This window comes from Zophobas morio, unplaced genomic scaffold, assembly GCF_036711695.1.
Source record: "Zophobas morio isolate AGI-343-1 ecotype UQ-CSIRO unplaced genomic scaffold, CSIRO_AGI_Zmor_V1 ptg000006l, whole genome shotgun sequence".
Classification (NCBI taxonomy): domain Eukaryota; kingdom Metazoa; phylum Arthropoda; class Insecta; order Coleoptera; family Tenebrionidae; genus Zophobas; species Zophobas morio.
In genome coordinates this window covers 11,375,406-11,396,309 of record NW_026972111.1, presented here as the reverse complement: position 1 = coordinate 11,396,309, position 20,904 = coordinate 11,375,406, and the positions used below count along the sequence as shown (strand labels likewise).

The window sequence follows — 20,904 nt, the reverse complement described above, 5'->3', positions numbered from 1 at the left end:
AATTTTTTATCAAAATGTATTTGCTCATCCCCCCTAAAAAAATTGATGACGTCACCCCAAATTTGGTGAATACATTTTATCTAAAATGTACAAAATATAATGAGTCTGTACTTGTGATTTATCATTCCGTTCATATTTTTTGGATTTGCATATACAGGGTGACTCAAAAAAATTAATGAATGCGTGAATTTATTTTATTGATTTAATCAGAAATTACAGAACCGAATGCTTTGAAATCTTGGACATGTTTTAAAGTTATCCTAAGCATGGTAAATTTTTGATCAATTGTTTATCAACCCCAAAAAATTGATTACGTCATGTCAAAATTTTGCCAAATAAATCCTTTCGAAAATATGCAAAATATGATCAGACTATACTTGTAATTTATGGTTGGATTCATATTTTTTAAATTCGCTTATACAGGGTGACTCAAAAAAATTTATGAATTAGTCAATTTATTTTTGATCAAATTAAGAACGAGCCGCGACTTTCAGACTGAAAGCGATTTTATTAAAATGGCCCGTCACAGAACTCTAATGAGAAGAAACTATGACAGACATAGAGACACGGTTCTAAGAGCGAGGGAAGTACTGTCTAAACTCTTTAGACCAATTTTTTGAATTTATGACCCTGATCGTAATCACACATCTTATGGAAATAAAACGTGTATTTATATTAGTTCACTCCAATAAAATTAGGAAGATATTGTTCTAGTAGTTATCCACATTATTCCATTCATTTAGTCTTTTTTTGAAAAAAAAAAATGTTATTTATTATCTACAAGAGAAAAATGATCATTCACTAGTGGACTATTTTTCACGAGTACATAAACATTCTTTATCATCGAGTGTAATATTTTATTTTATTTTCTACCAGATTTTAACTAAAACTTTAAAACTGTTCGAATGTGCTGTACGTAATATTTTTAATACGCTGCGTCGCGCATCGGCGAATGCAAACGTGTTGGCTAATACATGTGTTGTCTTGGTTTGACTTTGGTTTCAATTTGTAATCTTAACAAATAACAAAATAAATTGTAGATAAAAGACTCCTTTATCTACCGGTAAACAAGACTTGTTTATCTACTAAACATAAGGCCAAACGACCTACTTTTAATGGCTGGTACAAAATAAAAGATTTTTTTAAATTTATTAGGAGTTTCCAGAGTTCCGTATTTGCAAATTTTTTTCTCATCAATAAGGAAGTTTGGCACGCATAAGGTTTTCAAGCCCATGAGACTTCTGCTAATTGACGAAATGTTAAAAAAATAACTTAATGTAATTATTTAGAATAAATGCATAATAAAAAACCAAAAGAAATTTTACACACCATTTGAGGTTCCAAAAATATACTCGTAAAATTTATTTATATCAACTTTAATAGAAATTACATACTTATTGACAAAAACATCTAAAAGCTATTTATAACAGTATACTTCATTAAAATTAAAAAAAAAAGTCAAAGTTTAATCATACACAAATTCAAGATTTGTAAACCACAAATACAAGAGTATATCATTTCATACAATTCTGGTAATGTTGACTATGCAGCATAATGAGCAGACGTCATCAAATTGTTGGTGGGGATGGTTAACCAAATTTTGGTTCGCGTTTTACCATTTACATGATATTCGTAATATACAAACAAAATTTGACAACAATCGATCCAGTAGTTTAGGAGATTATCTGTCTAATCAAAATCGATACAGACGGACAGACAGAAACGGTAGACTATTTTTTTTGTACTCTGGGGGGTCATGAAACGTAAAGAAAACATGAAACTGGTAAGCCGCCCGATGGATTCCTTCACTTACGTTCGGAAAGTAAAAAAGCCTAGTAATCATCCACTTCATTCAATTTTAATTTTTCATTATTAGGGAGTTGCCAATGTTGCCTCTTTATAGAAATTTTTTTTACCAATCAAGAAATTTGGCACACACTAAATTATTCAGTTGCATTAAACTTCTACTAACTAACGAAATCTTGCAAACATGATGCTAAATGTATTTATAATAAATACAAAAAAAAAAAACAATTTTACACAATATGTATTTGAGATGAGGTTACAAAAATATACGGCTCCAGACTATTTATATTAACTTTATTAGAAAAATAAAAAAAAGTCTTAAAGCACAACCTATACATCAGTGACTCTAATCATATTCCTTTTAATTTTTTGAAAATACATTATGTTTTGATATTTTCAGAAGGTTCCCGAACTTGCGCATTTACGCGAACATCTCTTGACAGGAGGGAAGTTTGGCACACAGGAAGATTTCGCTTTTTTCTAATGCTGCGATTCCATCTAAATAAAATAATAATTTTGTTTCAAAGTAGACAAAAAATTAAAAAAAAAATACAAAATGTGTTATAAATAAATGTTTTTACTATAAAAACTACATAAATAACGAAGGTGCCAAATTTCCTGAATTGTAAGAAAAACATTTTTATAAATATGGAAGTTTAACAACACATTTAATGAGTACAATTTACAAAAAATAATGAACAGAAAATGTGTTTGTTATAGATAGTTTCCAACCAAACTTCTACATTTACACAAATTTTAAACTGTTTTTTCATCTAATTTTTTCAAATAGTTTCCACACATTTATTTGTCAGTCCACCAACTGAGAAAACTTAACTAACATTGAAAAACTTCACTGTCTGTTTCTCACAGAGAGGGTTAAAAGCATCTCTCAACTTTTTATTTCTGGTTCAAAGTTTTTGATAAAATCAACTTTGGTTGAGATATTCCCATGGTGAATTGTCGATTGAATCTGAAGGACAGTAAATTTGTTTTAACCGAAAATGCTGTCTTTACAGCCCATTTTTCTCTTCAAGGGTTTAGAAGTACTAACACAGTTTCAGATGTTGACAGCACTCCCAGTATAACCTTAGCAAGTAAACATTAAAACATTTGTTTAACAACATCGCGTTTATAAAACTTGCACTGAACTGGTGAGAAAACCAAATCTTTCTTGATAATATCTCAATATCCACTGTCAATTTAGAAAACTCACTTATATTTATTATTGTAGATAAAAATCTATTTATCGTGTTGTTATGATTTCGAGTAAGTTCCATTCCACACTGTTCACACAAAAATAAAAATTTGACTGACCTCTACAAACTACAATGGCTGTAAACACTTGCAATGATGCATAGTTTTCTACAATTTAGTCAAAACAGTGTTTAACGAAGCTAGCAAAATTACGTGCTGCTATCACTGAGCAAGTGGCCAAACTGTCATTTCAGGTGAGATGTAGCTAAGATATAAACCAAGACGGCATGAATTGCGCTGTTGTCACATGAGCACCCTATGCGAAACTGCCTGCTAGATGAATATATATATATATATAGATATATTTACTGTACAAGTCGAGATCATTTAGTGATATTTTTTGTACAAGTAGAGATCCATTCTGGCAAGACGAGATCCAATTTGGATCTCGACTTGTTTCATGTGTATATCTTCACCAAACAATTTTTATAGGTGGGGGAAGGACGTCACTGCATTATTTGTCGGATCTCGGATTTCACATTTTTATCAATTTTTATACGAGAGTAGTTCAGGTGGGCACACCAACGAGGGCGCTGCAATGCTCAGGCTGTATATAACATTCTATCAATAAGTCGAGATCCAACAGATCTTGCAACATCGCAACAGTTTTTATTATAAGTTTTAACAAAACGACGGCGATTATTGAATTACAACAGAATTAAAATAGTAAAATGACAAAAAATAGGAATATTACAATTTTATTTATTTTTGTAAGTATTATAAACAAAAACTTTAATTTGTACCCAAGTCTTGTTCATAAATGAATCTAAATTGTCTTGTTGTAATTTTAAGCATTCCGCTTTTTTCGGCGAAATTTTGTTTTTAATATGATTTTTAAAATAATTTAACATTATGGACTTTTGCTTGTCGTTCCATGTTCCACGACATTTCTCTTTTTTGGGTTTTTCTTTAGATATCTTTTTCTTTTTGAGTGGAGAATCATCAGACATAGTTTGAGCTTTGTGCTTGTTGGTTTGCGTAACGTTAACACTAGTCACAGACATAGTTGGCATGTCTAGTCTAATTCTTTCATCTTCTTCCTTTGGTTCATCATGTGCGCTTTTTTCCTCCAAATCATGGTCCTCTGATTCTAAAAAAATAAACAAGTCAAAAAACTGGTTATTATTTGTTATTTTGTTTATGTTATTATTTGTATGTTTTAAACTTAAAAAAAATTAAAATAATAGCGGGAAGTTACCACTTCCAGGGTCTTCAAGAGATTTTCCATTCCACGATTCCAATTCGACGTTGATTTCATCAAGAGTTTTACCCTGATTCTGGCTGCCGACTCCCCTTTCCATCATTAGAAGTAACTTGGCTATTTTTGCAGTTTGAAAAACGTCCTGCGGCATCCTTAAAAAAAGAAAGATATATAGGTTCTCGAAATATTGTTATTTTTACATATCCACAAGCTATATACTAAATATCCTACCTATAAAATTGTTCGTGGGTTTTTTTGGTATGGCCCATAAAGGTGGCCACTTGCTCCATTTCAGTGTCATTAAGGTTTAAAATCTGTAGGACAGTTGCAATTTGTTTTCTAAGGCGAGAAGAGGTTAGAGTACCAGGATTTTTGGCCCCACATTTGACTGCATATCTTCTTAATACGGCTGATCCATCCACCCATTTAGTTGAGCTTCCTGTTAACGCGAATAAAAATGGATTCTCATGCGGTACGAACGTAGTTTTTCTTCTGACTGATAGAAGTGTTTCTATGTATTTTTGTACATTTTTTGAAAAAAGTATCGGAACTGACCTACTTCCTTTTCCCACTGTGGTAATGCGTTTAAAATGCTTCGATAATTCTCTTTCACATTCATTTAGGGAACTAAGGCACTCCTCTTGGTTGGTACTTGTTGATATTCGATTATAAGATTCTAATTGTGTATATTGTACATCTCCGATTCTCTTCCTATTTAAAATTATTGTCAGAGCCAAAGCCGCTTCCGTAAGTTTTTTGAATGACGTCAAGTTTTCTGAATTCGTTTCTAGTTCTTTCACACATGTTTCCGCAATTTCTTGCGTATAATTTCTGAATAAAATAATATCCTGGGTTACTGGTAATTTCTGCGGATTTATTGATTGCTTTTCATTAAGGTCCTTTAGTGCCAGACTGCTCATTTCAAATTTCCAGTTAGCATCGACCAACTCCCGAAATCCCTTAACATTTTTGAGTGCTATGTCATAATCGGTAATCCCCAAAATAGGATGTTTTTTTAACATAAGAGTTTTAGCTGAAGAGCATACAGCTAATAATATTGTTTTCATATGAAGAGCAAGAGAAGGCGCTTTAAAGGATCGCTTTGCTTCATTGTAACCCGAAATTATGCGGCTGGCGGAAACTACTTTATCAAAGTGTTCAGGTTTTAACACTTCTAGCATGGAATTAATTTTATAAATATCTTGAAGTGGAATGAGAAGTCTTCCCAATTCCCTCACTTTGTTTGATACCGCATTTTTGATATGTGGTCTTTTATGTTTGCGCAGGTAGTCTTCTGCATATTGACAGATTATTGGGTCACTTTTTCCGTTTAAAGATATTCTGTCAGCACGCATTTTGCTAAACACTTCGCATTTCAATCTTGATTTTTTTAGAAATTCTTGACGAGATTCAGTAAAAGCAATCATTGTCTGACCCTCGCTTGCAAAATTGTGTTTTTGATTCATCTCTTTATTGTAACAGCAAGTAAGGGCGTGCCTCCGTAGAGATTTTTTTTTGTATAATCCTTTACAATAAATGCATGGAAGGTAATCTGTTGGGAGAATTTCATCATTTTTACTTTGTATTGCAGACGGTCTTTGAACCGGCCTCGTTATATTCTCTCCTAGTACTGTAAAATTCCCTTGCTTTCTTATGAGATCAATCATAATTTTTCTTTTGCGTTCACCTTTTGGCTGTTCAAGGATTTTTCGTACACTTTCTTCTTCTGCATGTTTTCTAAAAAGATGTCTTGAAAAATTAGTGACGTCTTTATCACAGTAAGAGCAGCGATCCTTTTTGTCCCATACTCTTCCCTTACGTAGACTGTGTTCCACAGGATTTTTATGAATTGGTCTTCGAGTGGAACCCTGAAAGAATGGTATTTTAACATCATAGAGTAAGTTCCAAGAACTTTTTCCTACTCGTTGCTATGGACGACGTCTGGCAAAAGCTATTTCACAACGTCGTCAATACCAACGTACGGAAAGAAAGACAGATTGGAGAAATGTCATTAATTTGACTTTTGTTGTGGAAACTTGTTTGCATTTTTTCTTCAGATATTAGGGATAACGAGTAGAAAAAATTATGTGAGACACACGGCCACAAAATGTTTTGCGAGTGCTTGTGTTGTTCCGCCTGGACTAGCGTCTCTCGGCTCCACATTATCACTCGCACTCGCAAACATGCATTTTCTGGTCTTGTGTCACAAATAACTATTGCTAGACGTCGTCCATAGCAACGAGTAGGAAAATAGTATATTATTAGCCAAGGTTGCAAAGCCAAGCATTCTAGACCGAGCGCAAATTAGAAGCCGAGACTCGCAGTGTCGAGGGCTCTGAAGGGCGAGGTCTAGAAGTGGCTTTGCAACCGTGGTTAATATATTATTTTTTTCACTAGTAGAAACCATAAGACAATAAATTGAAAAAATAAACGTTCAATTTTTTGACGCAACATGATTTTATTTTGATTTCTAATCAAACTTGATCTAAATCTTCAGCACAAAGAAAACCGTTTACACTTGTCGCTGAGTTAATCATTTTATCTTCCACCGTCTACCAACTACCATGCGTATACTCAAGTAATGTTAGTATCACACATTTATTCATTTTTTAAGAAATAATCACATCAAGTATTGCGTACATAACCTCAATCTTCTTTTTGAACCCGTGGTCGCAAAAGTTGAAATTGCTACCTCTAAATGAGTGGACATGCTTCATAGCTGCTAGTGAAAACAATTTTTTTTTCACTAGCAGCCATGATCCATGCAAATGTCGACTCATTTAGAGGTAGCAAATTCAACTTTTGCGACCACCGGTTCAAAAAGAAAAATTGAGGTTATGTACGCAATGTTTGATGTGATTATTTCTTAAAAAATGAACAAATGTGTGCTACAAACATTACTTGAGTATACGCATGGTAGTTGGTAGACGGTAGAAGATAAAATGATTAACTCAGCGACAAGTATAAACGGTTTTCTTTGTGTTGACGATTTAGATTAAGTTTGATTAGAAATCAAAACAAAATCATGTTGCGTCAAAAAATTAAACGTTTATTTTTTCAGTTTATTGTCTTATGGTTTCTACTAGTGAAAAAAATAGTATATTTGTTATTAACCACGGTTGCAAAGCCACTTCTAGACCTCGCGCTTCAGAGCCCTCGACGCTGCGCGTCTCGGGTTCTAATTTGCGCTCGGTCTAGAATGCTTGGCGTTGCAACCTTGGCTAATAATAAATATACTATATTCTCAGGCTAAAGTGATACGCGCTATAATGTAAAAACCTCGTATTTCTGATACATAGGCTACGTACTTATATGAATGTATTCAATAAAAATACGCATACCGATAAATCACAGTCTGATGTAGGTAATGGTTTTGGACTCGTTGGAAGTGGATTTTTCGCGTCAAGAGAACTTTCAATACACTTGACAGGATTTGATGACTGACGTTCCTTAGAAGCGGTCTGAAAATATATAGGTGATTTTCGGGGGATAGACTCGCTTATCTCGGAATAATTATCTTCTGAAGTGACATCATTCTCTTGATTGGGCTTCCAAGAAACCTAAAAGTAATGATATTATCATTGGCAATATTTTATTTTAAATGTAATCAATTGAAATTTCTAGAAGTTTTCTATACAGTAGCGTTATCATTTTTCAGCAAGGATGAGAAAATTTTGAATTTCCAATATAAATAGTTACCATCACTGAACAAAAAAACTAGAGCACAGTTGATAACTAGATCATTTTCAAAATTACAGAATTTTAAACATATAAACTGAATAATTTATCCATCCATCTACTTTAAACACATAAGTTGGGTTTTTGTTAAAAAGTATTCCCATCATTTTATGAGATATGGTTGACACCGGATGACATTACGAAAAAAATGATTTTGAAATGGGTTCGGAAAACACATCGATTAATATTTACTAGCAATTAAAGAATTTCGCAGGTTTCGTTTTTTAAATTGCTGCCCCAGTTTCAAGAAAATTTTGATAGAAATCTTGTTCAATTTTGATGATGCGGCACTGATTATAATCTATTTGCATCATCCATAGTTAAATACCGATTGTGTTCTTTGTGTTGTTAGCTTTTTTAACTACAAAAATTTGAGGCGTATATCTTCGCTTAATGCGTTAATAATTATTTTTGACGTCACATCTGTCAAACTTGTAACAATAAAAAAAATCGAAATAAAAACGTTTTTCAATATTTGGCGTGTCCAAAATGTGTCTATTATGCCTTGTCTATTATGCAGACGTGTACCCTTTATTGAAAAACGTGTTTATTATTGTTATAAGTTTGACAAATATGACGTAAAAAATTAATTGCCCGATTCAACATACAACGCCAACATACGTCTCATTATGTGCATATCAGTGGCGCCGAATTAGGTCTGGATTTTGGGATTTTTATCCTTGTATTAGAATGAATAAAAATTACTGGAAATGCCCTCAACTTATTTCAGAGATGTTGTGCTTTAATTTTCCGAACGTATTTCAAAATCACCCTGTATATCTGAATTTCATTTTTAAAATGTAATTATGATTGTCGTTTTGAGACACAATTGACAATTGTAAAATTTCCAGTTTCCAATTTTCTTTGTCCACTGATGGTACGTACCTACTTAAACAACAAATCTGATATTCGATATTTAACTACTTCACTTACTGATGAATCTGCAAATAGGGAACTCTCCGACAAATGCGAATTTTCGTCATCACTATTATGATCTTCCTTTTCGGCGGAATTCTAAAACACATTATTTTGTATTTGTTTTCGTTAAGTACTGTGTAGGTCTTGAGTGAAAAATGGGCATTAAAAATGCAGGAATTAGCAGTGAAATTGCCCATTTTTCTACATTTTTTTATGCACCAGTTGGCTATTTTTGAAATAAAATGATAATTTTTACTATAAAACTTACTCTGATTTACAATATTTTACATACATGACTGTTAGAACAACATACATACCAGAAGTTGATCGTTACATGTATGCACCGCTTCTGTAGTAGTTAGAGGCGTTAATTGGTTAACAGGGTCTTCATGATTTTGAATATCATTTAAAACGCTATTAACACTATTCTCAGATTCGGTTTGAACATTTCCCTAAAAATACGTCAAATCTATGTACAGGGTTCTAAAGATTCATGGAAATTAATTTAGGTACTGTTAAAATATCAGGCATATTTTTTTTTAGCTGCACAACTTATAGAACCGTTAAGGGGAATATGTATTTATCCAATACTTATATTTGTACATTTTCGCTAAAGACAAATAGTTCTTGTAAAAATTTGTATGAAATAGGACGCACGCCTGTCGATGATAGAAAGCGAAAAAATCGCTCTGAAAGTATTCAGTCAGACTCGAGTTTCAATAATGTTGACATTTTACAACTGCATTAGGAAAATTACTTTTTACTACATACCTGAAGATTGTGGTCTAACGTTGAGAGTTGTGGGCTAGTTTCAAGTGGTCTTAATTCTTCAAGCACACGTTCTTCAAAATTTTGATTATCATTTTCCATATGGTTGTCCTAAAAATTCGTTAAAATTTTATAATTGAGTTCTGTCCAATTTTCGGATTAGGATGAACTAACCCAATAATTTTAAATTTAATGAACGTTTTTTGATGGTAACTAGTTTTTTAAACACCAAAAGACGACTGCCCGTGGTGCCATGTTTTAAATGAAGTACAATATTTCTATTCAATCTTCTTTATAACATCTTAAATAAGAAAAAAAAATCTGCGGCAGTGAAAGTCCTTTTCTCAAAAAGTACAATTTTTATTAAAAACAATTAATGAAATTTAAAGCTGTTTGTATCCAAAACCGAAAAGTTTCTAAAAAATTCCCTTCTGAACAGCGGTCTATTTAAAAATAATTTTATCTGACTTACAGGTGGGTACTCTAAATTAACTCGTATGATTTTTGACGAATAATATACTAATAATTTTAACTTTTATCTACGTCGAACAGTGGACTTTATAATTTTTTTATATATAAGATATAAAACAAATGCAATAAGGGTCGGTATTACCAATGTTAGTTAAATTTAACGGATGATTAACTACTTAGATATATTTGTTACAACCATACCAACAATTGTTTTTAACGAATGATTAAAGTTAACTGAAATTGTGAAATCCATCTTAATTGTATTAAATCGATAATTCAAATATACATACCTTTTGATTACAGTATGAGTTATTCAATCTTTGAGCCAATGGTATTTTTATTTTCTTTGCTGCTTGCCACTTTTTAAAATGTGACCACGGGTCTTCTGCATATTGGTCTTCTAAATAATCATAATTATATTCGTCCGAGTGTTCGTCGGATTCATCTAGTTTCACTGTTAAAATGCGACGAGATTAACATTAACATTGTAATAATACCATTCTTATTTTACTTTACCTTCGTTTAATGGTACATTAGATTTTCCACTTCTGGCCAAATATACTAAGTTTTTTCCACGACTTATCATGATGTCGAAAAATTTTGCTTACATCACCACTGACTATCCACTCAAAACACCAAAACTCTGAAAAACTACGTAAATGCACGTGCAACTGGTCTCTTTGCGCAGACGGGCCAGACGTAACTCTGGCAACGTTACCGGATCTCATGTTTTGCGTTTTACATCAATGTATACATTTCTGGATCTCGACTGGTTGTGTTTTTACAAATGATCTCGTTTTGCACAAATTTTGTCAAGAAAATTAAATGTTAAAAATGTTTTCCCCTCTGTGGGGGTGTGAGTTAGACAAGGTATTGAGGCATTTTTTGTAAAATATATACTTTAAAAAGTATTTTTATTATAGTGGATCTCAGGTTGTCCAAAGTTTATTCGGATCTCTACTTGATACAAATACATATATATATATATATATATATATATATATATATAACTTATAAATGTAAAATCGTGAAAAATTGTTGAAGTGGTGATATAAGATTTTTAGTAACTTCCGATAAAACGAGTAGCATGTTATAACAGTCAATGTATTGCATCGTACAACCCATTTCCCATTGTATGTTTCTACCTAGTGTAAGAAGACAACACAATCATAAGACAACACATTTTTGACTTACCACATGCATCTGGGTGTTCCATTCAGTAGTAGTAAATCACCTCAAAAAAGGTGTGACCGAGAAATAGCGACGAAAAATGGCAGCTGTTGATGATATTAAATATACATTACTCTAATTTTTAACAATGTTTCTCCTATTTACAACCTTAAAATGGCCTTGAAAAATTAAAAATAATTTCAAGTTAAGTATATCTATTTAAATATGAATTATGCACCTGCATTTATTATTATTATTATTATTTAATTAAATTGCCCAACGGAGAAACTTCCATTTACAGGGCAGATAAGAAGTAATGACTATTAATAAGTAAGAAAATTAGTAAAAGAATTCAATGTAACTAAACGAGCAAGAACTGTTCACGAATCTTACTAAAGGAATTTAATCTAAAAATATCTCCAGCGTGTTCAATATTTTCGTAATTTGTAATCATTGGATAGATAGGAGAGTTTGATAGAATGTTCGTTTTGAAGTTTGATATAAAGAAAATATTATGATGCCGTTTATTAAATGCTGGAACTGCAAAGTTTATATTATTTAGTAGGTCTGGACTATCGATTAGGTAGTGAGTTCATTTAAATAAGAATATTACAGAAAAATACGATCGCCTGCAAAACAGAAACGGGATGTTTATACGTTTAAGAAGTAGATCTTCTGGGTAACCTCGAGGTGGATAAACATCGTCCATCAAGAATAATGCAGATTTAGCAAAACGACGTTGTACTTTCTCAACTGATCTTGTGTGTGGGTATTATAATTAGGTGACCACACGACACTCGCGCATTCCAACTTTGGACGAACAAATGTCTTGTACCTATAATAAGATAAAAACACTAACATCAGAGAAATGTTTTGCATTTCTTGTGACACAATCCAAACACTTGAAGGCAGAGAAGACAGTTGTATTTACATGTTCACGAACGTTTAACAGACAAAAGTCACTCCCAGATCCTTATGTGAGTTACGTCTCTCTAATTCAGTACGCTTAACGGTGTAATTAAATAGATATTATTTGTTTCTTTGTAAATGACATCGAATAGCGTTTCTTAAAATTTAGCGGTAAATTATTAAGAGTAACCATTCATTGGTTTTTAAGATATTATTTTGCAGTCTAACACAGTCCTCAATGCTATCAATTTTCAAAAACAACTTTGGGTCGTCTGCAAACAATAGGTAATTGACATTCAAATCACACACAATATCATTGACGAACAATAAAAAAGCAAAGGGCCCAAAACAGATCCTTGAGGAACACCTTAAGACTGTTCAAAATTGTGAGATCTATATCCATGATATTGTACATATTGATATCTATCCTTCAAGTATAATTTAAAAATATTCGTCCGACCATTTTAAAATCCATACAACTTCATTTTAGATAACAATATTTCGTAATCGATTCGGTCAAACGCCTTCGAAAAATCCGTGTAGACCAAGTCCACCTGACCAGACTTGTCAATATTCTCATAAAGATGTTGTGTCAATGAAACTAAGTTTGTAACAGTAGACCTACCAGCCATAAATCCGTGTTGGTGGATGGATATCATACTAGCTATGTAATTATATATTCTCTTATGGAGTATTAACTCAAAGACCTTACAGAACTTGTTAATGATAGCAATGGGTCTGTAGTTTTCAACTTCAGATTTATTCCCTTGCTTAAATATGGGGCAAACACGTGACGTCTTCCAGCTGTCAGGAAAAACACCAGAACATGAAAATTTATGTTAATGGTCTTAGAAAAATGTGCTTACAATCAGATATTACAAAAGCAAGAATTAACTGTGAGCCAGATACCATGGTAGTTTTTTATGTTATTTAGAGCCAATAATACTTCAGCCTATGTAATACTGGATAACGATAACACATTCAATGAGTCAAGATTCATATCAGGGTAGTCGCTGCAAAGGCGACCAGAGAAAGAACTCGAGAAATACTTCGCAAAACCGTTAGCTATCTTCTGAGGGCTATCTAAACTAGAGGACCCATAACTTATAACACTTGGTAAACCACCAGACCTGGAGATTTTGGATTCGTTTTTATATTATCCTTAATTACTTGTGGGTAATTGGAATAGGCATCTCGTATCTCTCTTTTCCATTCAGACCGTGGTTGCTTAAATTTATTGCCGCATTCTTCATCACCAGTAGCTTTATACCTTTTCCACAATTTATATTTATGTTTAAGACGCAAAATGATATTTTTTTTGTACCATTCAGGAAAAGCTCCCATAGAGTTATTTTTATAGGGAATATGTTGTGCAAAAATTATCATTAGTTGGTCGTAGAAGACATTGACCATATCATTGTCATAAAGTCCTACAAAATTGGCATTTTTGACGTTAAACTCGTTTAGGTTTATGGTGCAGGATTTTAAAGTTTTTGCTCTTTCAAAAGTAATTCCAATTTCTAACGCAGAGTGATAGTTGTCCTCCAATAAGATTACTTCACTAGCTTTGCAAACTGAAGGAAATTTATTACTAAACAGAAAGTCGAGAAGTCTTCCCATTTAATTTGTAATATAATTAAATTGTTTTAATTCAAAATAGTTAATCAAATTATTAATAATATCAAACTTTGCGGAGTGTCTATTACCTTCTTCACAATTAAGAAATTCCGAGATATTAAAGTCACCAACAGATAAAATCAGACCCATATATGCAATTCAATGACATGAGTATATCAGAGAAAACAGCAAAACCATCACAAAGTACTGTTTGGTGGCATACACACAGTGAGTATATATATAATTCGATGATCAAAAAATACCTTAACAAGAAGTAAATCAATATGAGGAATATCACCGAGATTATCAGTAGTTAAATCTAGTTATGCCCGTTAATATTTTTGATCTTAGTGCTAGTAACACACCACCACCTCTTTTCTCAGTTGAACGATCACTGTGGAAGATACTGAAATTAGATAAATCAAAAAATTCACCATTCATTATGTTGTCATAAGCTATGTTTCAGACAAGGCTAATATATCATTAAAGATAGACTGAGATGCTAGCAAGATTTGACCGGCTTTGGTACGAAGTCCACGTACATTCTGATAATACATCGTAATAATAGAGCATTTTCTAACAAAAGGTAAATTATTAGTACTAAACCAATTGCGAATTTAGAATAATGTTTTTGAAGTTGTTTACATGGGTTTTATTACGAAACATTTGTTAATTTCCCAAATCGTATGATTTGAGTCTACATTGGAATTAGTTTGCTTTAATGGACTGCAGTGAACACAGTTAAGCATCTCTGATTGATAGTCTTGCAGATTATGTTTTTCAGGACATTTAGGACATGTGGGGATTTTTTCGTTGCACTTGTCGGCAACAATTGTAACAATGACGCAAATCTATTCCATTCCAAATTTTGCAATATTTATACCCAATCAGCACTTTTTCCGCTTTCAACAATTTATTATAAGAGTCTCAGTCAGTTTGAACAACAGCTTGATATAATTTATTATTTGTATTACGCATAGCTCTAAAACTGATTACTTTGTGGTTCTGATTACTATTGAATAATAATTGATTCTGATTTACAAGACATCTCGAAAACATTTCAGAATTAATCTCCTTGGAATTCCTGATACTCTGGGACAAAGACTAGGCAATTGTTCAGCATTATAACCTTTATAAAGTTCACTAATTTCCAAATCAATGATTTTCTTTGTGTCCTCAAATTAGATTTCGTGTTGGATACTTTTTGGTCAGTGGTCAAGATCGATAGCTTCTTTCAATGTGTCGAACTTTTCAGATTTTTGGCATTTAGAAGTATTTAATTTCAAAAACTACATGCTTCCGCCCAGCGCAAGTAGACGTTCGACAACATTGGTATGCCCACGCGCCCGAGCTAGAAAAAGAGGCGTAAAACCGCCCGTTGTTTTGCGATTAATTTCGGCCCCCGATGCAACTAAAATTTCTACAATATTCTCGTGTCCGTGTATACAAGTTATGTGAAGAGATGTAACACCCATATTCCCAGTCTGATTTATGTTTGCTCCTAGCACAAGTAGACGTTGTACGATCTTGATATGTCCAGAACCACAAGCTACATGAAGAGGCGTAAGACCGTTCGTTGTTACGCGATTAATTTCGGCACCTGATGCAACCAGAAATTCTACCATATTCTCGTGTCCTTTTTGACAAGCTATGTGAAGAACTGTGCCACCTCCAACGGAGGGCTGATTTATGTTAACACCTAACGCAAGTAGACGTTCTACGACCTTGGTATGTCCAGAGAGACAAGCTAAAAAAAGAGGTGTAAAACCGTCCGCTTTTCCGTGATTAATTTCGGCTCCCGATGCAACTAAAAGCTCTACGATATTCTCGTGTCCTTTATGACAAGCTATGTGAAGAGGTGTGGTACCTGTATTCTCAGGCTGATTTATGTTTGCACCTAGCGCAAGTAGAAGTTCTACGATCTTGATATGTCCAAAATTACAAGCTTTAAAAAGAGGCGTAAAACCGTTCATTGTTCCGCGATTAATTTCGGCCCCCGATGCAACTAAAAGTTCTACAATATCCTGGCGTCCGTTTTCACAAGCTGTGTGAAGAACTGTACCACCTCCAGCATCCTCATTTATGTTAGCACCTAGCGCAAGTAGACGTTCTATGACCTTGATATGTCCACAGAGACAAGCTACAGCAAGAGGCGTAAAACCGTTCGCTGCTCTGCGATTAATTTCGGCACCCGATGCAACTAAAAGTTCTACAATATTTTTATGTCCCACTAGACAAGCTATGTGAAGAGGTGTGGCACCTCCATTCTTAGGCTGATTTATGTTTGCACCCAGCGCAAGTAGACGTTCTACAACTTTGATATGTCCAAACTGACAAACTGCAAAAAGAGGCGTAGCACCGTCCATGACAGCATGATTAATTTTAGCTCCAGCTAGAACTAAAAATTCTACAATATTGCAGTGACCTTCTAGGCTTGCAATATGAAGAGGCGTAAACCCATAAATAGCAGAACAATCAGTGCTGGCACCTAGTTTCACTAAAAACTTAACCACTTTCTCACTTTGTCTAGAAGAAGCTAGATAAAGTAATGTCATGCCCATTAAATTTCTAGCATTTAAGATCTTTTTATCAAGTTTCAATAGATCTGCATAAGGTCTACCTGCATAAGTTGAAACTTCTGAATTTAGATTATCTATTACATCATCATATCCAAATACAGCTGTATAATATAATATGTTAATTAAATGCTCAATCGACAGATCCATTAAATTTTTGTTCTGTTGCTTCAAAATCTTAATTTCAAAGACAAGGCAGTCACTTTTTTGGGCATACATTAACGGTGTCATTTTGAAAAATGTATCTTGTTGAGATAAATCGCAGATACTTAGTAAATAATTTAAAATCTTCAAATTTTCCATGTTTTCAGCTTTAGCATTAGGAAAACCCAAATCATTGACTACATAAGCGTCAGCAGTTTTTGTAACTTTCAGTCGAGGATGTCTCTGACCCCACGAAGAAGCTACGTGTAAAGCACTCCTTCCACCGCCATCTATAGACGTGCGGATACTATTTCCATACTTTTCCAACAAGTTCATGTTCTTGTATAAGACTGCCACATGAACTGGCGATTCCCTTGCTAGTAACAAATCGAAAAAAAATCTTACATTTACATATTTTGGTTCAAAAATTACATCTACAAAAATAGAAGAAAGGTGTTGATTTTGAGAGAAATATAGCGCTGCGAAATATTCCGCAAAACAGTTATGAATAAAATGTACCGGTTTACATGTTATGTTTATTACTAAACCAACCAAAACGTATTCTTCTTTAAACTCCTCAATGTTACTTTCAAAATCGATATTAAGTTTCTTTAGAAAATCTACAGAGAATAATGTTTTTAGGGCTAAGTCTTGGTGGTGTTTGAGAATTGAAGCCTCTAGTATTTTGACGACTGATTCAGAAAAGGAGTTTTTAAAATACCCAACCAACATTTTCTCAAAATAGACCTTCATATTTTCTTGCACAAAATAATGATATAAATCAGTCAAAACAAATATATCACTAAGAAGTGTAAAATATTTGGTTATATCTTTTCGAAGCAAATTTGTAAGCATAAAGATTTGTAACGGTATGCCTAAGATTTCTTTATGTTCAACTAGTGCAAAGGAAGACCGAACTCTGCTTATAATTTCTTCAATATCTTCCGTTATGTCAATATTTTCAAGACGTTTTTTAATGTAAGTGGATTGTTCTTGTTCGGTAAATTGAGACAAGTTTAAAGAAAGCACAGTAAATTTAGTTTCTAATAAGTGTTTCAGTTGAAATCGACTTGTTATCCACTGAGGGTGATCTTTTTTAGAAAGCTCAACAATTAAATTTGTAATTGTTTCTAGAGATTCAGTAGGAATTTCGTCCAAAGCATCCCAAACGTAAGATACTTGGTTCTGTTTAACAAACACTTGGAAAAATTCCTTTGCTCGTTTATCCATCGATTTGTATTTCTCATGAAAAATAAAATTTTGTAAAGTAATATCTAAATTGTCATTGTCATTATCGTTTGTAATATATTTCGAAAAGAGAGAAATATCTGTGGGGTTCATAATTATGGTCCAAATTTTTGAAGGAGACGTATTTTTTAAGCTTTTCATTAATTCAGACTTTCCCATCCCCGGGTTACTAATTATCAAATTTATGTTGTTTGCAAGTTTTCTACACCACATTTCTTTTTCTGAGAAAAGAAAATTATTCATTTTATATTCTTCTAAACTGTTTACATTACCCTTACTTTGAATCCATTCAAAACTGTCTTCGTCTATAAATCTCAAATGGTGATGATTTTTCGCATCTTTATTTTTGTCGCAAATAGCTTCAAATTGAGTTTTGTTACACTTGTTTGTAATAATAAAAACGCTGACTTTGGAAATACTACCTTCTATTATTTTGCTGGAATGAGTGCTTGGCTCCCTTTCGTTTAGGTAGTCTTCGATGTCATGAATATTGCAGTTGTTTAGTTTATGTTTTAATAAATCAATTTTTCGGACGCAATCTATTACCACTGAAGTATTTTCATTAATTTTTTGGAAGTACTTTACATTTATAATATTTCGCCATACGTTCCTTTCGATATATGGTTTCGGAAGATTTTCTAGAAGACCGCCAATAGCATACGGACCATCTAACATTTCCACCAAATGGCCTGTTCTTATAGTATAAATAAAGTCAAGACTGAATGCATTTTGTAAACTGGCCTGTTCTTTTCCTTGAACACAAACATGAAACTTTTCAAGAACCTGATCTCTATGTGGTGTTTTTAAGTCAGATAAATTTCGAAAAACTTGTTCAGGTTTTATTTTTTCATAACTAATATTTTCTTCATTAATATCATTAACAAGAACAATAAATCTAGCCTTTGGACATAACTCAATGGCTTTATGAACGACTGCATCCGCCATTACAATTATTGGACATTGATCATTTAACCACAGCAATGTGCTCAATAAGTTTGGATCTAAATTATCAAGAGTTTGAATATAAAACGAGCTAAGGTGATACATTTCTCGGATTTCATTTAAGTGTTTCATTTCCGTAATATAACTTTTAGCATCCCCCCACAAATTTTTTATCTTATCGTAAGCATTATGTTCGAGCAACGTAACGTTGAAATTAACAATAGCCTCTCGTAGAATTTTCATGTTCTCGTTTACATTACTGCCAAAAGACAAAGGTTTAATTCGAGAAGATAAAAGAGTAACAGCAATGGCGCGTTGTACCCAACTCTTACACAATTTACGTTTCTGCCCTTCCTGTTGGCTCCATTCTTCCACGATTTTCAAGTACGCATCGCACTCGGTTTGATTCGCAAGAAATAATGTTTTTAACTTCTGGGCTATTTTTGTTTCAAGACATTTAGAGTTATCTTGATTGACCATTAAATAAAATTTATCAAAAAAGTGTTTGTACATCAAAATTTCTGGAGAGTAATCGTATGCACACTCATCTTCAACAATATGAAATTTATAACAATGACTTGATTTATCAGAAATCTTAAAAAAAATATCTTTTGGTTCTAAATGAGATATTTCAATCTGAAAATTTTCACCATCAAGAGAAAATCGAGTATGCTTCTTGTAATCTAACTTAAGATTGGTATATAATATAAAATTATCTACGGTGCAATTTATATTTTGAACAGAATTGAAATACTTTTTTATGCTAAAATCTCCTTTCTCTTGCTTGAGTTGTTTTAGGGCCAACGTACCCCGACGGTTATGTTTAAGTTGTAAAGCAGAGACATTGTTACCTGTTACTGATGGTATTTTTATAACTATATCATCAAAATCACCAAAATTTTCATCATTAGAGGAGATATAAAAGTTTTCTATAGTGTCATCCACAACACAGTTGAGTCCGATGTTGGCGATGTTTAACTTTTCATAGACAGTGCCTTCATTCGTTGTACCTGATCTTTTTTTAAAAGTCTGAAAAAAATATCAGTAATAAGTTTATGTACCTAAAAAAAAATATTTTCTAAGAATGAGTCGTGCTTAATTTTTATGTGTATGAAGATACAGCTAGAAGCACGGAAAGGTTTCTATTCATAAGATACAATGGTTTTATTGAATACATCACTTCCATCTATTTATTAGTTCCTATTTAAAAAATTAGAAGTGCATGGGAGGTCGATAGACAACTGATTTGAAATTTCTTTCCAATCTGGACATGACTCTCACAGAATATGATTAAATAAGGAGACATCGACTACCGTATTCGTATTTTTAAACTACTAATAAAGTAACGTTAGTTTTGTGATCCTGGAAAAATCAATTGGACGCAGTATTTTAGCGGAATATAGGCTTTTTAGCTGCTAGATTAAAAAGCCAAATGTTCTCATCTAATTTTGAATTTTACTACGTTGCGCAATAAAAGACCAAAAGAATGGTGTGAATATCAATTAACACACAAGGAGGAAATGTTTAAGAGACTTTCAAATAAACATCTAACTATTCAAAACTAAGTTCAGATTTACTTATAATACGTCTACACCTAAGTACTACGACAGCATTAATAAAAACACATGGTTAATTACTCGAATTTATAGTTTTTGGTTTTATATATTGTACAACGTGTTATTGAAAGGTACGTACAAAATAAAATCGACAATTGGTCTCGAAGTATGAGTGCTAAAAGTTAAAAAAAGTTCAGATAAAAGCGTTCTCCTTTTAGAGATAAAAATTATTAAAATTTATGTCAAAATTTGTTATACGCCTTTGATAAAAATATTATCTCTCGTTTCAAGAGCAACGTTTAGTCTTGACAAAAGTTTTATTGTTACAGTTGCTAGGATTTACTAAAATAAATTAATTTTATCTATTTATCCTTCAGTAGCGTTTAAAAAAGTTGGATAAGGGTTAATTTCCCCCTTATAATTTTGATAACACAAAATAAGTTTTTCAGACTTCTTAGACTTCGCGAAGAACTGTCAATTTTGTTGTACGTACCTTTCAATAACACCCTGTATATAGGTAAACATAATATATGCAACAAAAATTTTCTAATGATCAGCAAATGCGTCTTAGTGTGTAATACATTCC

At 32.7% G+C, this 20,904-nt stretch overlaps 2 protein-coding genes across 3 annotated transcripts in view; both read right to left on the bottom strand.

Moving 5' to 3' along the window:
• LOC135123608 (uncharacterized) overlaps positions 1–20,904 on the bottom strand; it is a 51,316-nt gene that overhangs the window by 15,079 nt on the left and 15,333 nt on the right. The gene's annotated exons all lie outside the window — the stretch shown is intronic.
• Positions 3,743–19,682, bottom strand: LOC135123610 (uncharacterized). Of its 2 annotated transcripts, XM_064048409.1 has the most exons (11): positions 19,614–19,682; positions 11,351–12,161; positions 10,673–10,799; positions 10,447–10,610; positions 9,689–9,796; positions 9,235–9,369; positions 8,933–9,013; positions 7,603–7,821; positions 4,493–6,129; positions 4,259–4,413; positions 3,743–4,150 (listed from the first exon to the last, which is right to left on the bottom strand). In XM_064048409.1, exons 3-11 carry the CDS (start codon positions 10,740–10,742, stop codon positions 3,759–3,761), a joined length of 2,961 nt encoding a protein of 986 aa, XP_063904479.1. In that variant the 5' UTR covers positions 10,743–10,799; positions 11,351–12,161; positions 19,614–19,682; the 3' UTR covers positions 3,743–3,758. The 2 variants fall into 2 exon arrangements, with proteins under 2 accessions (XP_063904479.1, XP_063904481.1); XM_064048411.1 differs by lacking the exons at positions 9,235–9,369; positions 19,614–19,682 and having other exon boundaries at positions 11,351–15,142.